This window comes from Ostrinia furnacalis, unplaced genomic scaffold, assembly GCF_004193835.3.
Source record: "Ostrinia furnacalis isolate ACB-3 unplaced genomic scaffold, ASM419383v2 OfSCF0866, whole genome shotgun sequence".
Taxonomy (NCBI): domain Eukaryota; kingdom Metazoa; phylum Arthropoda; class Insecta; order Lepidoptera; family Crambidae; genus Ostrinia; species Ostrinia furnacalis.
The window spans coordinates 10,516-33,433 of NW_021131105.1; the positions used below are offsets into that span (position 1 = coordinate 10,516).

The 22,918-nt window shown below is 37.3% G+C and overlaps 1 protein-coding gene across 3 annotated transcripts; it reads right to left on the reverse strand.

The window, feature by feature from the left end:
- Positions 1-1,019: 1,019 nt before the first annotated feature.
- On the reverse strand, positions 1,020-22,838 carry hzg (CTD small phosphatase herzog). 3 transcript variants are annotated; one of them, XM_028301061.1, is made up of 6 exons: positions 22,631-22,838; positions 22,007-22,320; positions 5,498-5,603; positions 4,905-4,980; positions 4,305-4,458; positions 1,020-2,567 (listed from the first exon to the last, which is right to left on the reverse strand). In XM_028301061.1, exons 1-6 carry the CDS (start codon positions 22,701-22,703, stop codon positions 2,409-2,411), a joined length of 882 nt encoding a protein of 293 aa, XP_028156862.1. In that variant the 5' UTR covers positions 22,704-22,838; the 3' UTR covers positions 1,020-2,408. The 3 variants fall into 3 exon arrangements, with proteins under 3 accessions (XP_028156862.1, XP_028156863.1, XP_028156861.1); XM_028301062.1 differs by lacking the exon at positions 4,905-4,980 and adding an exon at positions 5,260-5,335; XM_028301060.1 differs by lacking the exon at positions 4,905-4,980 and having other exon boundaries at positions 5,422-5,603; positions 22,631-22,837.
- Positions 22,839-22,918: the final 80 nt, after the last annotated feature.

Here is a 22,918-nt window from a genome sequence, read left to right on the forward strand (position 1 = left end):
ACTGTCGTCGAAAATATTGTTTGTAGGTTAGACGTGAATTATTTCTTGTCCGCCAATATTTAGCTCTCATTGATCGCTACTACAAAGTTATGTCGTTACTTTTGATGACAGCTGTCATTCTAATCAAGCTATATTGGATAGACTATAAGAAAATTGCTTATAGGACTTAATTGGGGTCAATTATCATTTTGTCTTAAGGCTAAAACAATTCATAAGTTGAAAATCATATAAATATCGCCCTTTTTGTAGTTCTCCTATAAATGGGATCTTGACATCCAAAACTTGTATAATAAAATATTTTAGTTATAGGTACATCATCTAGAATAATCCTGTGTAAAATGGCATCAAATACTACAAAACTAGTTTAATACTGAGACGATATCATAAGTTAGATGCAGCGTTTTTATTTCTATCGCAATGAAGCTTACCGTTTAAAACAAAACAAATATTCGTATAGTAGCGGAATTCAAATGGCAGTCTACAGTAACTACGCGGTTATATTTTAATTTGAATAAAAAATGGAAGAGCTAACGATATAATGACGAAACTATATACCTATGTTCCTTGTCAGGATTACGGAACCCTAAAAACGGAAAATAATTAAAAAATGTGTCACAGTCGAAATTGATACAGTGATGTATAAAATCCGTAAGAATCCATGGCTGTATGGGAATTAGTTTGTATTTGAACATTTCGTAAAACGTAAAATTGTACTAAATTCTTTCCCAGGACATCAAACTGAAAATGTTTACATTATAGGATAGTTAATAACGAAGACAATGATTAAATTTGTGTTAGTAAAACGACATAGATACATAAATTGTTAGGACAGTCTCTTGGGACCGCTTTGGCTTGATTGGAAGTAAGCAACATACATCAGCCATCCTATTACCAAATACTTAAATTGAGAGACAAAACTATCTTTAGAACTCGAGTATTTTTATATTTTTAAGAGTTCAAAAGAACAAAGTGTTGTAGGTACACCATTTGCAAGCATTTTCGACTATCACGACATTTTATGACGACACATCAATGTAAACTTTAAGAAGCTGTAATAGAAGCGATTTTGCAACTAAAAATTATATTCTGATGTGCGGTGAACAGTACGACGTCTACTCCTTCTATACGATAGCATTAGTTAATACAATTAGATGCCAAGTCGATCTGATATTGTTCACCCGTTTAATAAAATAATTATTTAAATTACATTAGTAACTCATATGACACTCACGCGATTGACTTCTTATTGTCACGAATGCAATAATGAAAAATATATAATTAATAATCACTGCAGTACATAAAGATGTGTACACACGGCTCCTAACATAGGCATATTATTATACATACAATATATTACTGTGTACAGACCTTACGAGTAGTCTGTTTACACTATTTTCTATTTCATAATGTGATCAAAATACCTTATGTGTTTTAATATTCCATACAACATTTATTATTATTTATATCTAAATTTTAATCTCATAGTTACAATCGGTAACTTATAATAACAGATGCGTAGAGACGGTTCAGAATAAGATAAATTATATGGCATTTTGTTTTTCATCACATAATACAAAATAGTGTAACGCCGAATAATATGACAGTGCGCGATCTTACTCACCTTAAGTGCTATATTTCACCTGATTTTACTTTTTATATCATAGTTATACAATAATTATATACATTACAATTATTCACAATCGTAGTTATCTAATCAATGATTCAAGCGTCGTCCTGTTTATAAAAAATATTTACAAATTCGCTTAACTGGACACCTACCTTATTACCAGTCGAATTTGTTTAGAATCCGTGATTATGTTACAAGTCTATCGAGTTATGTTACAGCGCACAGATAAGCAAGCATCGGAGCTACGCCGAGCGGCGGCGGTCTATCGAACCGGACGAACTAAACTAAAACGTAGCGACCACGTCGACGAAGTATCCTAACTTACTCGTATTTGATCCCAAGCATGATATAGAAAGAGAAATCGTACCATCGAAGACGTCCAAAAAAGAGGTAAACGGTTAAAAAGTCAAAATTTCACGCAGAGTCGAGGACGCACGCACAAGATCACCGCAAGCCGTCAGCGCTAAATAAAAAAAACATCACATATCCATCAGACGGACCACTTACGCACTAGGAAATACCTAAACTGTAAAATAGGTACAAACAACGTCCTCACTATCCAGAAGGCAAAATTGGCACTTAAGACGAAGTTCGCTCCTTTCTTTATGATCGTTTCGAGGAAGGTCGTCAAGGTCGCGGGCCGCGGCGCGGGCGCGAGCTCCGAGCACGCGCATTCGCAGCGCGGCCGCTCGCGAGCGTGGCGCGGCCGCTCGCGAGCATGGCGTGCGCGCTCGCGAGCGCTGTGCGCGGCCCGCAGCGGCGCGGGGGGCGGGGGCCGCGGCTATGTGGCCGGCGAGCTGTTCTGTGTCGGGTTGTACGGGTGGTTGGAGTTGCGCAACACTGTGTATACACTGTCCACCTTGCTTAGTTTCTCGAAAAACGGTATCAAGTCCAATAGTTCTGAATCTGTCATGTCGTCGAACCATGACGCGACAGGTACCTGCAAATAAAACATGTTATGAGATATGATTTCCAACGATAATATCTTGCAGACTGAAACAAAAGAGTGATGATTCAAATCTAAACCAGATTCAAATCTAACCTTATTGCTGCGAATAAAATTCAACATTTACGTTGCAAAATAGCACATAATATAACTACTGAAAAAGATGCTAAAGCAGGGTTTCCCAAACTATGGGTCGCGAGCGAACATTAAGTGGGCCCTGCCTGTAGAACGACACACCACCCTACCGATCCAACCACTGGGCAGCGGGCGAAATTTCCTTTAGGTGGGTCGAGAGTTTGGGAACTTGTATTAGATGAGTCGTAGCCAAAATAACTTTGGGAACCACTGTGCTAATGTGTTTGGTACGATGTGTGATCATCTGTACATCCATTACTCTACAAAACAAAATTCTAGAAATACTATTAGAAACAGTGACTGTCATGGGTAGGCAGACAGCAGTTATCATCCAAGATACAGGAACAATGACATTAACATCATAAAACCTCATTGTCTCATTATCTACGTGTAACCGTGTTATCTTTTCTTATCATCCGCGCTGACTGGCCAGGACACTTGCCTTGAATGCAATTCCTATTGACACCAAAAACTAATGGCATTAGGCAAAATACATTTTAAACGGAACTAAGTCTAGTTCACATGTTATCATCATTTTGTAGTCATTGTTAGTGACTTTTTTAATCTAAAAATAAATATAACTCAAAGATGACTGACTGACTGACTGACATAGTAATCTATCAACGCACAGCCCAAACTACTTGATGGATCGGGCTGAAATTTGGCATGCAGGCAGATGTTATGACGTAGGCATCCGCTAAGAAAGGATTTTACGAAACTCCACCCCTAAGGGGATAAAACGGGATCCACACGTACGAATCAACACGTCGCGGGCGGCCCGTTAGTTTTCTTATAAACTAATTTCATTTGAAAGTTAAAATTTTCAATCTCGTAAAACAAATCATCTCGCATAAATCCGAGTCTTACTAACACAGTGACAGAGTAGACTTTGTTCAACATTGCACAGCAGGTATTGTTACAATGGTGAGCGCATGAAAATAACACTTCTAATTTCCGTACCTTGTATTACTTGTACAGCACAAGGTAGTTATTTCGAGGCCAAGAAAATTGATGTAATCTGGTGCATTCTTAGAAGTGAATACCGTAATTTTCCCAAAGCAGTAGTGGGTTAAGTTATTTTAGATCGTGCAAAACTGATTAGCTGTATTTTACTGAATTACAATATAGGTCAGTCAAGAGGGGAGGGACGGATTCATTTCTTTTTTTCTAAAAGGAAAAGTTACAGTCATCAATATTAAATAATGAGGGAAAGACTGAAAAGAGTGAGAACGAAAGAGATAGAGAGACAGCGGGAAACAATAATACACATTGTTCCCCGCTGTACGTTTAGTTAGGTTAGTTCTTGCAGCAAGTTGTGCATAAGTAAGATAAATATAAAGATAAAAATGTGAAAGCACACGAGTATTTTAACACTGTTTTTTCTTTAAATGGAAACTTATATTAGTTTTAGCAAGTTGTAAATTCTACTAGCGATCCGCTCCGGCTTCTCATGATATCTTTTGCTGAAAACTGCATTAAAATCGGTTGCGTAGTTTCTTTAAACTTTATCTAAGCGTACAGAAAGCCTCCCGATTATGAGTCTATGTATAGATGTTTAGCTGTAAATTTCCCTAAAAATGTAAGATAAACACTCACAGCATTGTCCGGGTGGAATATGTACGAAGCTGGCGAATTGTCGACAATGACGACGCGTCGGAGGTCGCGGCCGAGGCTGTTGAGGTCCTTCACGTAGTTGCCGCGGTGGAACACGCAGCTGTCGCGGAACAACCGCGCGCGGAACACGCCCCATCTGGAACAAATTGCGGAACAAGTCACAACTTTGTACACAACTGAACGTATTTGTAGCTGTATACTGTCTACGCTGTAGCCTGTATACTGTCTACACTGTTCTCACCTGTCCAGTAGGTCAGCCACGGGGTCGGCGTACTTGGCGTGCGAGGCGGTGAATAGTACGCACTCGTACAGTTCACCACAACGCCGCAGGAACTGTCCACGCGCCGCTGTCTATACTGTAGCCTGTATACTGTCTACACTGTGCTCACCTGTCTATACTGTAGCCTGTATACTGTCTACACTGTGCTCACCTGCGTCCAGCAGGTCAGCCACGGGGTCGGCGTACTTGGCGAGCGAGGCGGTGAATAGTACGCACTCGTACAGTTCACCACAGCGCCGCAGGAACTGTCCATCGCGCCGCTGTCTATACTGTAGCCTGTATACCGTCTACACTGTGCTCACCTGTCCAGCAGGTCAGCCACGGGGTCGGCGTACTTGGCAAGCGAGGCGGTGAACAGTACGCACTCGTACAGTTCACCACAGCGCCGCAGGAACTGTCCACGAGGCCGCTGTCTATACTGTAGCCTGTATACTGTCTACACTGTGCTCACCTGTCTATACTGTAGCCTGTATACTGTCTACACTGTGCTCACCTGCGTCCAGCAGGTCAGCCACGGGGTCGGCGTACTTGGCAAGCGAGGCGGTGAACAGTACGCACTCGTACAGTTCACCACAGAGCCGCAGGAACTGTCCACGAGGCCGCTGTCTATACTGTAGCCTGTATACTGTCTACACTGACTGTCTACACTGTGCTCACCTGTCCAGTAGGTCAGCCACGGGGTCGGCGTACTTGGCGAGCGAGGCGGTGAACAGTACGCACTCGTACAGTTCACCACAGAGCCGCAGGAACTGTCCACGAGGCCGCTGTCTATACTGTAGCCTGTATACTGTCTACACTGACTGTCTACACTGTGCTCACCTGTCCAGTAGGTCAGCCACGGGGTCGGCGTACTTGGCGAGCGAGGCGGTGAACAGTACGCACTCGTACAGTTCACCACAGCGCCGCAGGAACTCGTCCACGTGCGGCCGTTTCAACACGTACACCTGGTGCACCGCGCCGTCTATCTCTACCGGCACCACGAAGTCTGCGTTGTTTATGGGCTGGAAGAGAGATTTGATGGTTAACAACTTGACATTAATTAGGCACATTATCGCGTCACTAAGGACGTCCAAAGTTGAAGGCTCCCTAAAGATAGGGTATTTTGACACCATCAATCAATGAGGGTTTCCTAATTATGCAGTTGGCGCCACTGGGGAGTTAGATCCTGTCACTTGGCTGAAAAAGTTAAGCCAAAACTAGTGAGCGCTGAAGTGAAAGGACGACTGTCACATCTGCCATCACCAGGTGAGAGCGCAATTAAATAAATCATCATTGACGTACGTTTGTGAGCTGTCAAAATTCCATGCCGTATATTTCTGTATACACAGTGGCGGACTTGCGGGAAGCTATTATTTTACGGGGCATGACATAGCAACCTAAACTTGTATAGCAACTCAAAAATTACAAAATTCCAGCCCCAGGTTCGGTCCCGGTATCGCTTTAGTGTTCTGCGTTTGCAATTCATCTTGACGAGATGATTAAGTATGCTGCAGTGCTTTCAGAAGCCTATGCATAGATCTTAGTTACAATAGCTTAAACAATAGACGGGTGGTAAGCTACCCTGGCGAAATGCCAGAATCCGTTAAAGCTCGCATGCAAGAACGCTATTCATAACAGCTTATTATCATTTGGAAAAATATGTTACTGCTTGAAACAATATGGTTATTGTTACACTAAAGACTGTTTATTTTCACTTCCTCTTTTATAACACTCACACAAGGAATGTGCATTCGTAAAGAAAGATTAGGGAAAACTAATCTATCTTAATTCACCTTCGTGTTCACGTGATATTAATATCACGATATGACTACAATCAAAAAATCGTCAACTAATGATGCAAGTAATTCAAGAACACATAAAATGAGGACATTATAGGTAGGTAGTAAGTAATGGCTTCTGACTTCGTCCTTCGAGTAAGAATTTAAAACAATACTTAAATATTCTGACTATCCAAAGAAAGTAATATGGAAAACACATTAAAATACAAACATACAACACAGTGCCATAAAGTATTATGAACTATGACAATCGTCGAGTCATAGTTAGTTGAAAGCCTTTTCAACAACTACAAAGAAACATTACAATACTTATGAGGTTGTATGGACGGCAATACATAAGGTGCCACAGTGTATCTTATTTATTTGTAAAAGTTGCGATTTTTAGCAACAAAAAATATGTAATCGTTGTTGCGTTTGTAACTTTGTACTTTACTGCACTATCTTTCCTCCATTATTAAATGCAGTAACAAACAAAAGTACGTTATATTTACGATACATAAACTGATTGTTTACAAACACCAAGTTCCATTTCAATATAATGAATAATATCAATGTCAAGTTGACTCATCGCACGAGAACTAAAACAATTTGAATCGATGAATAACTTAAGAGCGTTGTAGCAAAAAGTTGGCGTTCGAATTTTAGGTTTTTATTGCTCGACGTCGCGTAGTGAGTGCGCAAACTGCATTTATCTTTACAATTTCAACGCTGCGTCGACTAAACGATCTTAATCCGTAGTTGTATCGTACCTAAGACAGTACGTCATACATAATAATACAGAAATAATGTATAATTTACCTATTTGATTTTTTCTCAGACCAGACTTTTAGCAAAATCAAGTTACGTAATTAATGTATTTTTTACACAAGTAAATCCCGCGACAAGTTTTTAATCTTTAAATTGAGTAAAGTAATAAGTTGATGGGTTTGAAAGAATTTATGTTTTATTTTATTCTTTTTAGAGCATCAAAAGCTTGTTTATGAAAAATATTTACTACTTAAATTTTACTTTTGACTTTTTAGTTTTTATGATGGAAAAATTAAAATGTATTCTGATTTTGTGACGTTTCCGCACGTAAATGTGGATAGGTTAAATAAATAGAATGAAATATATGAAAACGAGCGTGCCATTTTTTAAACGTTATATCTATAATATCTGTGTCCATCAGAGAGCTCGTAACTAAACATCGTAAGCGCCATTCACATTATTATCAAAAAGTTAATAATAAATATTTAGTTTTTGTAAGTCTAAACAAGTCAGTAAATCAAAGAGGTAAATACTGATATCATTGTGATTTTATAGAATTTATTATTATAAAACACGGTCGTATAATGCTTTTATAAAAAAAATCAGAGGTAACTTTAAGATTTTTATCCATAGAGCAAAATTTATCTAATCGTGTTTTTAAACAGTTTTCCCATTATGTACACATACGTTCTGTAATACAAACCCATCAAAAACAATACTTGTCAAAAAACCAAGTCTCGCTACTCAGTTGTTCTACGGTAAAAAGTTGTAAGATCCATGTAATACCAAGTCCAGTCCAGGAAATCTTTAACGTTTTACATAAATATATTGACTTGGCCATCGCATGAAAACACGTGTAGTAAATTAAATTATTTAGTGCGAAACGAAACGAAATCAGCTCAATGGGAAAACGGGAAGTAAGTAAATTTTAAGTTGCAAGATTTTACGACTCCAGATGTCAAAGAAAATAAAAGCTTGTAGATAGCTTTACGAAGAAAAGAAAGATTTATGAAGAAAATAAAAAGTACTGTCTACGATACATTTGTTAGGCCGTGTTGCACCGTCTTACTTTAACATTGACATCAAAATTTTTGATGTCAAAAATCTGTCTAACATGAAACACCGGTTATTGTCAGTTAGAGTCAAAGTTAGGTGGTGCATCTCAGCCTTAGTGTACTTTAATTAAATTTAATACAAATAAGGATGACGAAAATAATCCATAAGTGATCTCACTCGAATATTTCTTATAAATAATCTGAAAAAGTGCTTCATGAGACCTAGCAAACAGCATCAATAATATGTTTAAAAGAACGAACTGAATCTATTCAAAAAATCTATATTTCCAGCTTTCATACAGTTACAAACACGAAATCAATGGTTTCTGAGAATTCTGAGTGCCTTAATGCCGTCCCCTTTATCTGTTTATTAAGTATTTATTAATTAGTATCTCTTGATGATATTGTAGCAAGTAAACCCTAAAATCATGTTTTCCGTAAATAATTTAAATAAGAATGCAATTTACGAGTTTGTTGTTTGATTACATTATTCAATTAAAAATTTAAATTAAAAAATTTAACACTTCTAATATGGTAGGTATGGCTGGCGGCATACATTGAGTATGAAATTCGGAAACATTGAATTCTCGCATAGATCCAGTTCATTCTTTAACCTATTTATTGTTATTGTTTTAAAGAGCTCGTGGAGCACTTACAGGAACAGTAAACAGTTTTTCGATATCTTGTATAATTAAGAATCAAGTGAAATCACTTATCGTTTCCACCCTGTACCTATACTTTTAAAAATAAACTCATTTTATATATTCATTTGTATAAGTATCTACAATACAAATACCTAACCAACTTAGTTGACGTTTTAAAAAAAATATTTGTCTAAGTGTCATCGAGTGACCGCTGGTGGATTTGTCATTTACCTGACCTACCCCTTTATTACTAATCTTTTAATATCAGATGAATAGTTACGCACCAATTTCTTTCATTCAGTCGTCAGTAATTATTGGACTTTCGGAAAAACATGACGAAGCGTTGTGTGACCATACAGACGCTATTCAACTTTTATTATTAAGGAAGAGTATATTTTATGTTGGTAGAAACTCAATAGCATAGACTGATGTTTTGACACCCTGTTAAAGTCATTTATTAGTCATTTATTTTTTCCTGACCAAACAGATACCATAATAATATCTTTTGTCTATTCTACCCATATTCTGTAAGTAAAATAATAAAAAGTTTGAAAAGAAAGAAATTACAAGTCCGATTTACCTAAACAAATACATTAATAATACTTGCGGATCAAAAGGACTCAATCATACTAACAATTTACGAAAAAATCACGCGTGACGCATATACGTCAGTGGGCAGTCAACTGACATAGACCCGGCGTCTACGAGTGCCAAAGCACGACTGATTTATGCCATTTGATGCACCCGATTTTATAGTATTTTCAAATTAATTTTTCATTTAAAGATTGAAGATAGATATTTTTTCTTTTTCACACATTAATAGTACTATCTTTCTTCTTAAGTATAAATTAGTTTATGTTGCCAAATGTCTTTTAGATTATGAGATGTGACCTGTTTTCTTGCAGTAATTTTTTCGAATTTTGACTATCTTAGACATGATAAAAATGCATTTTAATGAATTAAACATCAAAATTTTCTCAATACACTTCCTTCTTCAGGGTATGCTTATTCTAATGAATACATTCTATCTTCTTACTTAAAAATAAGTTTGTTGTAATATTAGTTCAAAGTTGTGCCTTCGCGAGTTACCTGGAAATCGGGCTTTCGAAAATCGCTGTTTTCGTAGGCAAAAATCCAATTTGAACGAGATTTTGTCAATAGACATTCCGTAAAAACGTATGATAATTACGATGATATAAGTCAAAAGAAGCTATAACAATAAATTATATGACTAAAATCATTTCGAAATCTGCCAAATTCTCGATTTCTGCATGAAAAATGTGACAACGCTCTTAATCATCATCCGATAAATTGTGTTTTCTATCCAATTTTAATTACGCAATTTATAGATCTAATTAGTTGGTCAATGGATTAATTGAATCATGACGTTCAATTGCATATAAATAATAATTAATATTATCCATTTGTTACGTAAAATACGATTTAGTGATATAATAAATCAAAATCGACGACTCGAAACCGTTTTTTGTTCTGTTATGTAGTAAATAATTGCTATACGATCAAAAATAGTATAGGTATTTCTTTGCCCATCAATTTGTAACGGATCACGTAGTTTAGTTAATCATTCTCAAGAGTAGGCAGAGTTGGGGATTCAATCATCAAAAGGCACAGTAGCCAGATAAAAAATTTATTTTGTATTTTGTTTATATCAGATTTTCTTTAGGACATGGAATTCTACTACTAAAACGATTCGATGTTAGTGGTTTAAGACTACGGTTTGAAAATCCTGGGTTCGATTCTTAATGAGGAGGGATAAAATCTCTATAGAATAAATGTTTAGTTAGGATTTCAAATACATAATGTTCCAACAGAAATATGATTCCGTTCTTCCTAAGACACATTGAGAGAGAAATATCTACGCAAACAGGACCTTGAACAAATCTAATAACAAACCCAGACCACTCTTCCACTAAAAATTATTTAAGGTTGCAGTTTTCGCGCCGCAATAACTACCTTATCCAATCCCATTGTGACTCAACTTTGATTGACTAGTCACACAATCGATCCTCAACGTCCAAACCAAGGTCGGAACCTTGACATGCGAGGAGCTGACCAAAAAGGCACAACAATACAGCAATAGAACACATGGTGCACGACACATTGTATGCAGAAACGTGAAATCGTGTAATGATGGTCATTAAAATGTATTTTATTACCAACAAGCATTCGCGGTATTCACCTGCGACCGGGGACTCCATTGTTTCATTTATTAGTCACCTTATTAATGCAAAATTGTATTTATTTTGCTGCATATTAGAAACTTTACTGCGAAATTGCGATGTTAGATTTTCTTGAATTTGTGTCGACTAAACGAATTATGAGCAAGGTTTTTGGGAAATTGGCTGTTGAAACAACCTTTGTCGAGGACGAATTATTCGGCAACTTAATTATGAAGCTGAAATTATAACTTTTGGGAAGAAAGCGGTGATGATATTAAAAAGCTTTTTGTCGCACTTTTAACGAGCCAGAAGATAAAAACAGATTTAATAATGGGCCAAGCAATATAAGTTTAAATGATAAATATAATAAATCTTCTAAGCACCTAAGCACAGTGGTTTGAGTCAAGAATTTTGTACCCAAAAGTGACTATGAAAAACGTAATACCTACCTATAGAAAGTAATCCATGTACCTACCTTAGAATCAACCTTCAAAAAAATGAATGTAGCAATTTAGCTTACTACACTTTTACAACCGTTGTAAAACTACAGTTATTAAGTAAGCTGAACACGCAAGAAAGCAAAAGGCCTTTATTATTTATAAATAGCTTTGATATAAAACTATTTGCGTGCGTGTCAGAGTTCATTTCACAGGCGTGGCTAAAAATAGCGAATCATTTCACCTTTGTAAACTAGATCGCACGTTTCAGTCGGAAGAGAAATCGATTAAGTAGGCTCGCCTGTCACTAGGTGCCCTTTAATATGATGAATTGCTATATCAATAACACCCCTCTCTTTGTGCTTCAAGGGTTCATAAAAAGCATGGAACCAAGAAAGATGCAACTACCAACCAAAGACCGAGTTACGTTTCCTTCTCTAGACTCCTTGAACGAAAACAAAGATGTAATAATTGTTTTCGTGAAGGAAATGTGTACTAAACTTGTTGTAGCCCCCGCAGGATGATATAAAAAAGATTTTGTCAAATAGCGATCAGCCCCCTAAAAAGCCACTATTTCGCAAGAGTATCGGTGTTTGCACGCGAGGGAATCTGCGGTATATATCATCCAAAGATGATGTCACCAGCAAAAGCCATAGATAAATAGAGTTTATACGGGACATAACTCGACGATCGGCTGAATGCCTTCTGCATTCGCCTATAGCTGTTCAGCTGTCAGATGAATTAGGTCTAGCTCCTTAAAGTATGCTTCTACAACATAATTTATACGTCCTGTATAAATTTAATGGCAAAAGGGGAGTTCCTTTAACCTAGCGAGCGTCAGAGCGCTATAGCGCCGACGAGCTGTCTTCTACTATGACGATGTTTACTGTCTGACAGTCCAAGGCACATAAGATTCTACATTTTTGTTCCAAATTACCCCAAATAACAACGACTTAAGGCTTGGTATTTCTGCTAAAGTAGGTATTTCGCGCTGTCAAAATCTGCGCGCGCAATACTTCGCCGAAGACAGCGCGCCAAAGAGCTCTCGCGGCTACACAGTATAGAAATACGCAGTTTAGAAATACGCAGTTGGTTAGGTTAGGTTGACTTCCTTCCGTTCAAGCTCACACTCACAGCACTTTCTATTTATTTATTTATTTATTATCAGAAAATGTATGTTTACAGACAGGTCCAAAACACATACATATAATATAATTAATTTTACATTTAGTTGCATGTCATAAATTAGGATTACCATGTCAAATCAAATACAAAAATAAAATACATTATGGTCATTAAATACAAGTCATAGCTCCAGAAACAGGCGTCCATGGAAGAACATAATGTAAAACAGTCAGGTCAACACAAATCATTGCAAAGTTAGAAATAAACATTAAAACAAGTCACACAATGTTAATTAAGTACAAATGTCATTAATAAACGAAAAGGCTTTGCAACACAACTGCCCAAAACTGTCAGCAAATAGGTCGGTATCATAATCGTGAGCGAGCACGAGTGGTGGGCGCGTGTGCGGCGTACCTAGTGGGCGCGTGTGCGGCGTACCTAGTGCGCGCGGGCGGGCACCACAGCAGGCGCGGCCGTCGCCGCGGCGCTAACGTTCCTTCCTCGTCCCAACTCAGGCGCTTGGGAGCTTCTAATACAAATCATATCCAAGTGATACAAATTAAAACAACTTTCAAAATTTTTGGGAATATATTTTAGAATCGAATAAATATAGAATATAACTGCCAAAGTAAACACGGTTCAAAGAGGCGTGGCGTCACCCGACCTTCCGGAAGTTCCGCGCCGGCTAAAATAATTTCAAGATTACGTCACCCGACCTATCGGTAGATCCTCGGGAGCTTGAGCGATTGGAAAAACATTTTATGATCAGTTACTCGTAGTAGCGATTATTTAGAGCTTGAGCTTTCTCCAGTAACACTGATATTATTATACTGTGACTCATCAAAGTCATCATTGTCAAAAATATTGACAAATCGCGAACTGTCACGGCCAAAAAACTGACACGCGTCCGTCCTCCGTAAGCGCCACCGCGCGACTGATTGAGATTGTCCAAGCCGTCATGGACGATTTTTTCCACATTTTTTAACATAGTAACTAAATAAGACGCAATATAAAAATTTCATCCGTTAAAAGCCCTCAAGTTATTTCTGAACTTTAGTTTAGTAAAAGATTTAGAATCTCAAATCGCTTATTTTAAAAATAAAACCATAAATAGAAAACGAATAGAGGTAACTTTGGGAATATATTCTATCGAGTCAACTTCATCAAATCGTGTTTCCATCCGTTAATAGCCCTAGAAAATATCCTCAACTATGCCCAATAAAAATCTTAGCCTTTAATTTTACTGTTTAGTACCTCAAAAATGAAAAATGAAAACCTCATTTTCGCCATTTTCTCTGCTACCCGGCCTTAAGATAGTGGATTCCTCGATGCGCCCTGGTTACATGCGCTATGAATGGGTTCCATTTGACGAAGTTATAATCGAGTGATTCTACTGAAACAACCTCCATAGGATACGTACAGATCGTAGGTTGGAAATGCACATGACTCACCGTTTGCTCCAGACGTTAAAACCTACGTTTTTTTTATCGGGAACAGAGTGACTCATTTGGAAAAATATGCCATCGCACAATGAAGCTGTTTTAAAGCAAATGCCACTTGAGACAATAGGATCAACTTCAGGCATGATTCAAATAACTAATAAGGATTGATATTTTGTACAATTAGTCAAGTCTCATGCAGTATCAAGAGCATACAGCTTAATGAACTGCCTTATAGGGTTAATTGATTTGTCAAAATGATTCTGCTAAACGATTACATACTTCCAATTCATTTGTGCGAGACTGATGCAAGCGATATTATTAGGCACCAAAACTGAAAGAAAATTAACTGCTCATTTGTATAATTAATTTATTACACGGGGAAACATTTCCCTTGTGTCTTTAATTAATCAACTTGAGTTATTGGTCAAATAATATTATCCAGAAACAAAATTCAAATTCTTTATTTGTGTGTATGTGTAGTACCCTTTTCAGGACACTTACACACGTCCCAATATAACTTGCCCTACTAACACTTCGGGACATCTTAACGGTTGGTGCTGAGAACTGAAGAAGTGGTGAAAGAATGTCAACTTTGTGAAAATAAGTTAAGTGTTTTTGGTTAACCAATGTCCAGTGTCTTAAGTAGTTCAGATGGTCCGGTGAAAGGTCGTGGATTCGATTCCCGTCTTAGGCAGTTCGATTTTTCAAGTTATTCATAATTTAGTTTGAGAAGCGACTCTAACCGCTAGCTAACCCCTATCATATCAGACAGGGTCGGTATTTTTAGTCGAGTCGCAGTAGTTGCTCTGCGATTTCTAAGGCTTCGACTACTGAGGGGGCGTCTAACCTGCGTCTGTGTTATGAATATTGCCGGTATTATTTTCATATGCGGATAATTTCCGCAAAATAGTGGTATCTTAAAAAAACAAATACTTAAGTAAAAAACCAGTCGCATATTTACAAATTCAAAGTAAATAAATAGTAATCAAAATATAATTGCAGAAAAATAATTAAAATATGTTTGCCACTGCCTCAGTCTTGTTAAACCGTTTTAATTAAAATCTCTGCTCTGTCTCTGTGATAAGCTGAAACGATATTATACCTGTTAGAACAGCGTACATAATAAAATTAAAACGTTTATGAATAAGAGGGCAATTAATTTACTTCTCATTTTCGTTAAAGGTCAAATTAAAGCCCTAATAACGTGCCTCAGGAAAAAACCCTTAGCACGAACCTAATTCCGTAACAAGGAGCCCCAGTATCACGCAACCCGAGCCGCTGTTTTAGCCTCTATTTTCATATTAATCAAGTTGTTCCCGTTCGTAAACAGAGAGGCCCTTTGGTGTTCGTCCCGGCGCGCCCGCACGCTCTAGTTAATATACTGAAAAGTCGAAACAAGTCTTCAAACCGGAAAAGTATTCTCGCTGAGTTAATAAAAACATTGCCTATTACTCGTATTATGAAACTTTGAACAGTTCGCTTTCCAAAAAACGAACATTCGCTATTTACTAACGCAAAAATTAACAAAAAGAAACTACGATCACGTAACGAAAACGATAATTGATTTTATATTACACCGCAATCACTGAAGTAAGTATGACAATACGATAAATGGTTAGTAGCATTTGTAAAAATATTGAAAACATAAATCAAGTAACTTGTAAACGCATTTTTCGTCCGCATCCCGGCAAAGCAGTGGCCATCCTATCACAATAAAATGAAAAAATGATTGAAACGTAATAATTATGCGACGATGTAATTAAAGGACCAGCATACAGGGCTACTAGTACCTATTTTAATAGAAACTAACATGGACGTTAAAAGGGTACGCCGAGATCTCTAGGTAGGTACACCTTAGACAAGTTCTCGCATAAAATGTAGATTAGTTAGCTGCAATGGCCAACGTCAGTTTTATTCCTAGGTAGGCAGTAACGAACTTCAAACCAGATATTCATAATTAAAACACCGTTTGTAAGCAATGCCTTTGCCTATTTACAGGGCCGGACCGTGAGTTTAGGGGGCCCTAGGCTAATACTACTTAGGGGCCCACCTACTATACTCTTTCGCATTATCGTCTATTTTTGACTTTGACTTGACTTAGCTGGGGGCCCCTTGAATCCCAGGGGCCCTGGGCTCAAGAACAAAAAGCCATATGGTAGATCCGGCCCTGCCTATTTGCCTTTGCACCACTCTCTGGTAAATTGCGGCAACACAGCTTCATTTTGAAATGCAAAAAGTTCGCAAACGATTGGTATTAGGTACGATTATGATAATTCGCCTTACGTAATTGTTTCATCACTGATTAGCAGAATAGTTCGGCGGGTCTGGCATTCCGCGAAGGTCAAGTTTCGTAAAACTGTGCAGTTTTGCACAATAAACTCTCCTGCCTTAACTTAGGGGCCGTTATCGGTTAATGATAGTCGGTCTTATCAGGTGACAACTTACGACTCGTTGCGGGCATCGCTGATATCGACGATTCGACTTTTTTTAACAAAACGTCATAAGACAATGACTATTTACCGGAAATCAATCATGTGATGATTGTGAAGATTCTTTCCCACATTTAAACGACTCATTATACTTTTAAAAACCACGATGTACTGTAAAGAACACATAAAATGTGAATGTAGAATTAAAAAAAACCCTATTGCATTGTTATCAATAACTAAGCATAAAAAGGATTAATGACCAACAACAAAAAATCAGAAGAATGATAATAAAATTATAATCTGTTGCACATTCCAAGGTTATTCAGATAAGATAATATTTACTGATAAAACTTTACTTCAATTGTCTGAGCATATTGCTCCTAGTATTTGTTAGAAATAATATTATGTGTTTGATAAAATGATAATAACTTAGCTGTACGAACTGTATCCAATGTAAAAGTAGGGGGCATAATATCCATTCTTGATTCTTGTATAATTTGAATTATTTTAAGTCAAAGACATTGAANTTCAGTTCCAGTCACCCTGTATATATAATATTTATGTATTAAAAAAAAAAGTATATAAGTAGTATATCCGTTAAGCTAGCACCCATAACACAAGCATTAAGTTGCTTACTTTGGGGCTAGCTGGCGCTGTGTGAAAATTGTCCAAAGATTATTTATTATAATAATTCTTTTTTTTTAAGTTTTGGTTTTGTTTTAAAAGACTAACCAATCGGACCAAGTCATTGTATTTAAATCTTAGTTGAGGAATCACTGGCTACTAAGACACAGGTTGTAACCTAGTTTAGTAGTCATGGGACCCCCGATTATCATGCCACTTTTTGTAACTTTTGCATAGTAATACATGCATAATGTAACTTTTGGTTCAAATAAACGTTTTTATTATTTATTATTATTATTCTGTATGCAATCTTCTGTGCTAGCTAAATAAATCATTTTGACTACTTGTTCAAATTTTTTGCGCAGGTGACGCAGGGCTTCAGCGGCGCCGACCTGACGGAGATCTGCCAGCGCGCCTGCAAGCTGGCCATCCGCCAGGCCATCGAGGCCGAGATCGCGCGCGAGCGCAGCCGCCAGCAGCAGCCCGCCGCCGCCGTCATGGACGTAAGTCAAGTCACTTTTATTTAACCCTGAGCCCCGACTGAATAGAATAGAATGGACTTTATTAGACTGAGCACAATCTATAAACATTAACAACACAACACGAAGAGAAAAATAGAAAATTAGAACTTTTTGTGGTGGCATCACGCATCAAAAGAAACAAAACAGAAAACAATATAAAGAGGCAAGTGACAAGTGCCAATAAAAAATAAAATAAAAAAAGATTGAGTAATCGGCTATTCGATATCGGTAATCGGATTAACAATCGAGAAAAAAAAAGTAAAAATTATTCAGAAGGCAATAGTTATTGGCGTAAGTACATTGCGCTAAATTAGCGCAATGCCGTCTCCAAATTATTTGCGTTTCATCTCCAGTATACTCCAGCCACGCTCCATTTTCATTCCAGCTGATGTGCAATTCAGAATGAAATGCAATCGGGGTCCAATTGCCGCAAGAAAGATTTAAAATAATCTATGCTGCTATGATGCTGCCCACAAATTTTGTGGGAATCGAACCCGGGACCTCTCGGCATAGTAGTCCGTTCTGAAGCACTACACCAAACGGCCGACGAATGTCCACCGTGTCGTTTATTTTGTAACATTATTTCCAAATCCCGCAGATGGACGAAGAGGACCCGGTGCCGGAGATCAGCCGCGCGCACTTCGAGGAGGCCATGAAGTTCGCGCGCCGCTCCGTGTCCGACAACGACATCCGCAAGTACGAGATGTTCGCGCAGACGCTGCAGCAGAGCCGCGGCTTCGGGACCAACTTCAGGTGGGTGGAGTGCAATACAAATGTCTTGTGTCATAAATCATAAAAGAGAATGCCATCCGGCATTAAGTCCGCCACAGTGCATTGTTTCTGTGTGTGCTAAAGTTTAAATAAATAAATAACCTAAGGAAATAGAAAGAAATATACATTTATTACAATTGACATCACACAAATACAGGCACATAATATGGGAAGAAACACAGAAACAAGACTAAACTGAGCAGTGCCACCTGTTCACAAACAGGATGCCCACTGCAACGGGATCCCTACTCAGCATATACCGTGGTCCACGGTGACGAAGGCCACGGCGCACAGTAGTTTGATTTTAAAAATAGGTGGACATACGATCGAAAGTCATAATTTCATCGAAACAAAAATTGTTTTGGATAGCATTTTGAATGCTGATCAACATTTGTTATTATGCATTTTTCGTAAAAACGAGCCTTTCATGCTTAAAAAAAATATGACAAAAAAATTTGTATGGAGAAAAAACGTTATTATTTTTTTTCTGGCCACTGTTGCAAACTGTAGCGGTCAAACCTTATGTAGTCGTAAGTACCTATGGTGCCTGATATTACTACATAAAAAATTTTTGCGGGCACGCGCGGCGAAGCGAGTAATGGACATGCAAAATTTTAAATATTTTTATTTATGGATTATTGATTTTAATGCACTTAAAGTAATTATTAATAGGAAAATAGACTTAGTCTAACTAGGTACAGCCCCCTATTACCTCATTTCACACTAAAACCTTTCAAACTAGAACCTAAGTTTTTAGGTAGGCTAGGTAGCCTAAGTCGATTATTGACATTATAATATTCACTACTGGTCTACTGGTTATGGCGTAAGGTGGATTAGGTAGATATGTACCCTTTTACCTAGGTATATACCTACTTCTTGGCACGTATAATACCGACAGACATGATTAAAAAAAGTCTTCAAGCAAAAACCCTTGACTTCAATGGTCATGAAAGATTTTTTTTTACTTTCTAGAGTAGTCCTGAATAGATCCTCAAATCGTTTTGACTGTCATAATCGATTACAGTAGGTAGCGGGATAGTTTCAATTTTGATATAACTGTAATTTCCAGTTTTCTGATAAGTTATATAGAGCCTGACCAGGAACATAAAAACCCTGGCATAGAGGCGCGTCAATTGCATTTGATAGTGCAACACTGAGTACAGTCGTACCTGTGTTAAATTAATAGGCTAACTTAATGTATCATGATTTAGGATTACGGGCTAATTTGATATTTTCATAAATTAACGAAAAAATATTATTAAAGGTAACCTGGTTTAAATAAATTAAATGAAACCATCAATCGAGCTAGTAGGATTTATTTTATTATTCATCAATAATCAAATTCAGAACTTGAATATTCAACTGCAATGTCTGCTCATGAACGCTTCAAACTCGGTACTTCTTTCCCAATTCCATAAAATTCAACACTTAGAAAGTAACAAAAAAAATTAAAATANTTTTAAGTCAAAAATGTATTAACATGTTGAACACTACAAGGCTCAACAGTGAGCCTTGAACAATAAGTTTACTATTGTGTCATACCTCAATGCTCAGTTGTTAAAAATAATGTGTGCCAAAACATGACAAAAGTAATAATATCCAACCACAAATCACCACCAAAAATGGCCAGATAACACATATCAATCATTACATTCATGTTCCCATTAAAACCACAGACGGAAAATTATGTAAAAACCAGTCCAATTAGAAATATTTGCTAACTTTCAATTACAACACTTCCTTGTAGTGGACAGAAACATGTTATTAAAATCAATTTTAGTTAATAAGAGTTGGAATTTTATGTTTTTGCTCACAAGAATCTTTCTACGTAATTGTTGGACGTCTTTTCAACGTACAAGATAATCACATGAAGCAGCTAAGATAATGAGGATCAGTACTGTTGTAGAAAATTCAATAAAACTAGTATCTACGTTAATCTTTAAGACATAAGAAAGATATATCTTTTTGAATTTTCCAAATCGGACCATTACTTACGAAGATATTAAGTAATAAACATAGGCCGTTTTTGCCGCTAAAAGTCAACGTACGCAGGGCCGCGTGACGTCATTATATCCGAATCGAGCGCAGCCGGCGTACTATTGGGATGGAAAATATTTTTTTCCAGCTAAACTATCAGTTTTAGAAAAAAACTTTTAATAACATTTATTCATCAAAATAAAGTAACCTATCGACCAGTAATTTTTAAAAATAAAAATTGTGAAAAATAAGTATCGCTATGTCCAAAAACCACATTTTCATAGGATTCGATGCAATGCGGAGACGCGGTTGGGGTGAGTGTAACTTAATGATTGTTTGTATCGAACATAATAATACATAATATGATGCTAATACCCAATTTCTGGCCTGGGGGGGGGGGAGAGGCATTTGCGTTATTTTTCACAATTTCTATTTTTAAAAATTACCTATCGATAGCTTACTTTATTCTGATGAATAAATGTCATTACAAGTTTTTCTCTAAAACTGATAGTTTGGCTAGAAAAAAATATTTTCTATCCACGCAGTACGCCGGCAGCGTTCGGATCGGATATAATGACGTCATCGTCCCCGCGCCGGGCGGTCAGTGAACTTTTTTAGTAATTTGGCCATAACTTCGTCAATTTTTGTCGTAGAACAAAAATTTTTGGACTGTGTATTAAGGATTTCTTAGCCCTATAAATCTGCATTCACAGCTAAAAATCGAAATGATCCTCATTGCTGAATTGTGCGATTGTGTTTAACTAATGGCATGAGTCACGAGGATATAAGACTAGATAGTCAATTTAGAGTGTATAATTTCTGAGCATTTAGTAATAATATATATCTTCATTTCGATAAATCAAAACAACTTTTTATACAGAATTATGCTGTGCGTCAAGTAATAAATAAAGATAAAGAAATAGTAGTTTTAAAATTTCCTACAAATAAAAATTGTTTATGACGACTGATTGCTCTGGTAGTTTGTGTATAGGATTGCTATATTCGCTGCATTTTCAGGTTCAAATCCTGTGAAGGACAAAGATTATGGCAAGCTTAACTTCCCCGAATGTCACTAACATCTGTTAGTCTTTAAAATAATGCCCTACAACAAAACAATTGACTTGTGAAGGCACATTGGACAACTAATTTGTTCAATTACTGAACATAAATATCTTACATCATAGAATGAGTTTGTTGAACAAGTTACAAGCTTTTGTCCAATAACTATGAGTAGGTAATTAGTATTTGAGGAAAAGAATGTAGGCCACTTTGTTCTGTGGGTTAATCACCTACACCTCATTAACCTAATAGAAGGTAAACTTTTGTAAATAAGCTTTGTTACTGAATACCAATAAGTGGTTCATTGTTAGGGCTATTACTGAATATAAGCGAAAAGGTAAATATGCATTAGGACTAATTGGCTTGCAGGTGTAAATAAACAAATTAATTACATGTCAATACTCAACAGTATTATAAGATTGGACAGATTGTTTGGCTTGTATTTACAATAACAATGTAGGTAAATGAATAAGGATTTTTTATATTAACACCTAATATTTCTCATTTCAAGTGTCAAGGGCTCAAGGGTTTTCTCATTTGCAAGGATAATTTTCAAAACATTCATGCATATTAATATCATGTTTAAATGGGTCTTACAATACATTGTAAACATACCTTGAAGGAGCTGTGCACTAATGTTTCATCGAGGTCTATGACCATACACTTTTTATGCATATCCTGATGTCTCACTGGTGGCAACAAGGGTCTGGGGGCATGGTCGTGCATAACCAGGAGCGGAGGGGAAGCCCTGCCGTCGATGCTATTCGTGCCATTCCCGCCGGGAGGGCCCTTGCCTCGGCCGCCGCGCCAGCAACACAACAGCGATCGCAGGAAACCACCGCTCCCACTCGACTTCTTACTCCCCAAAGGAGTAGACCCTGACACTGGTGTCCCATCACCCTCATTATGCTGCCCGCCAGGGGATGACCCTAAAACAACCATCACAACTTTAACACCGACCAAATCACACACGCGGAAGCCCAATTTTCATGTGGGACTGGTCTAAGGAAAGACAAGCTCTCAAGGTTGCTCCTAAGAATGTTATCGCGTTCACACGTTCCAACTGTTTACCTCGAGCTTCGCACACTTGAGACGTAATTCAAAGGATACAATACGTTCAACAGATCACTGATTTATCTTCGATCACGACCGACAAATATTTACGAATCATGTAGAGGTAACACTATACGCTCTAATTTGATGCTAGTAGGTAACAGGTGTAATTCGGTTTAGATTTACCTCTGTCGGATCCATAATTGTTTAATTGTTCGTCATCCCGTGACACCTGAGTTATAATGGACGATGCGTCCATTTAAACATTTGTTTTGGGCCCTAACACAAATGGCAACGACGTTTTTGTAAAATTTTAACACCATAAAACTATTTTTTATCTCCCTTCTATCTTACAAAATGGCAGGCTCTTGGCAAATATGAGCAGCAATGATGCCAACTTATAGAACGTAAATAGCGTCTATCGCTTTCTGCCCATTACGTTTAGAAAGAGACGGAAGCAATTATTTTGTATTT

Bases quoted from the DNA above. Each gene is read 5' to 3' on its own strand.
- hzg (XM_028301061.1), bottom strand. From the start codon at position 22,703: ATGGACGCATCGTCCATTATAACTCAGGTGTCACGGGATGACGAACAA. The intron at 22,321-22,630 runs GTAAATCTAAAC...TGGTTGTTTTAG, and splicing joins CAATTATGGATCCGACAGAG to GGTCATCCCCTGGCGGGCAG. The intron at 5,604-22,006 runs GTATGTTTACAA...TCTCTCTTCCAG, and splicing joins TAGTGCACAGCTCCTTCAAG to CCCATAAACAACGCAGACTT.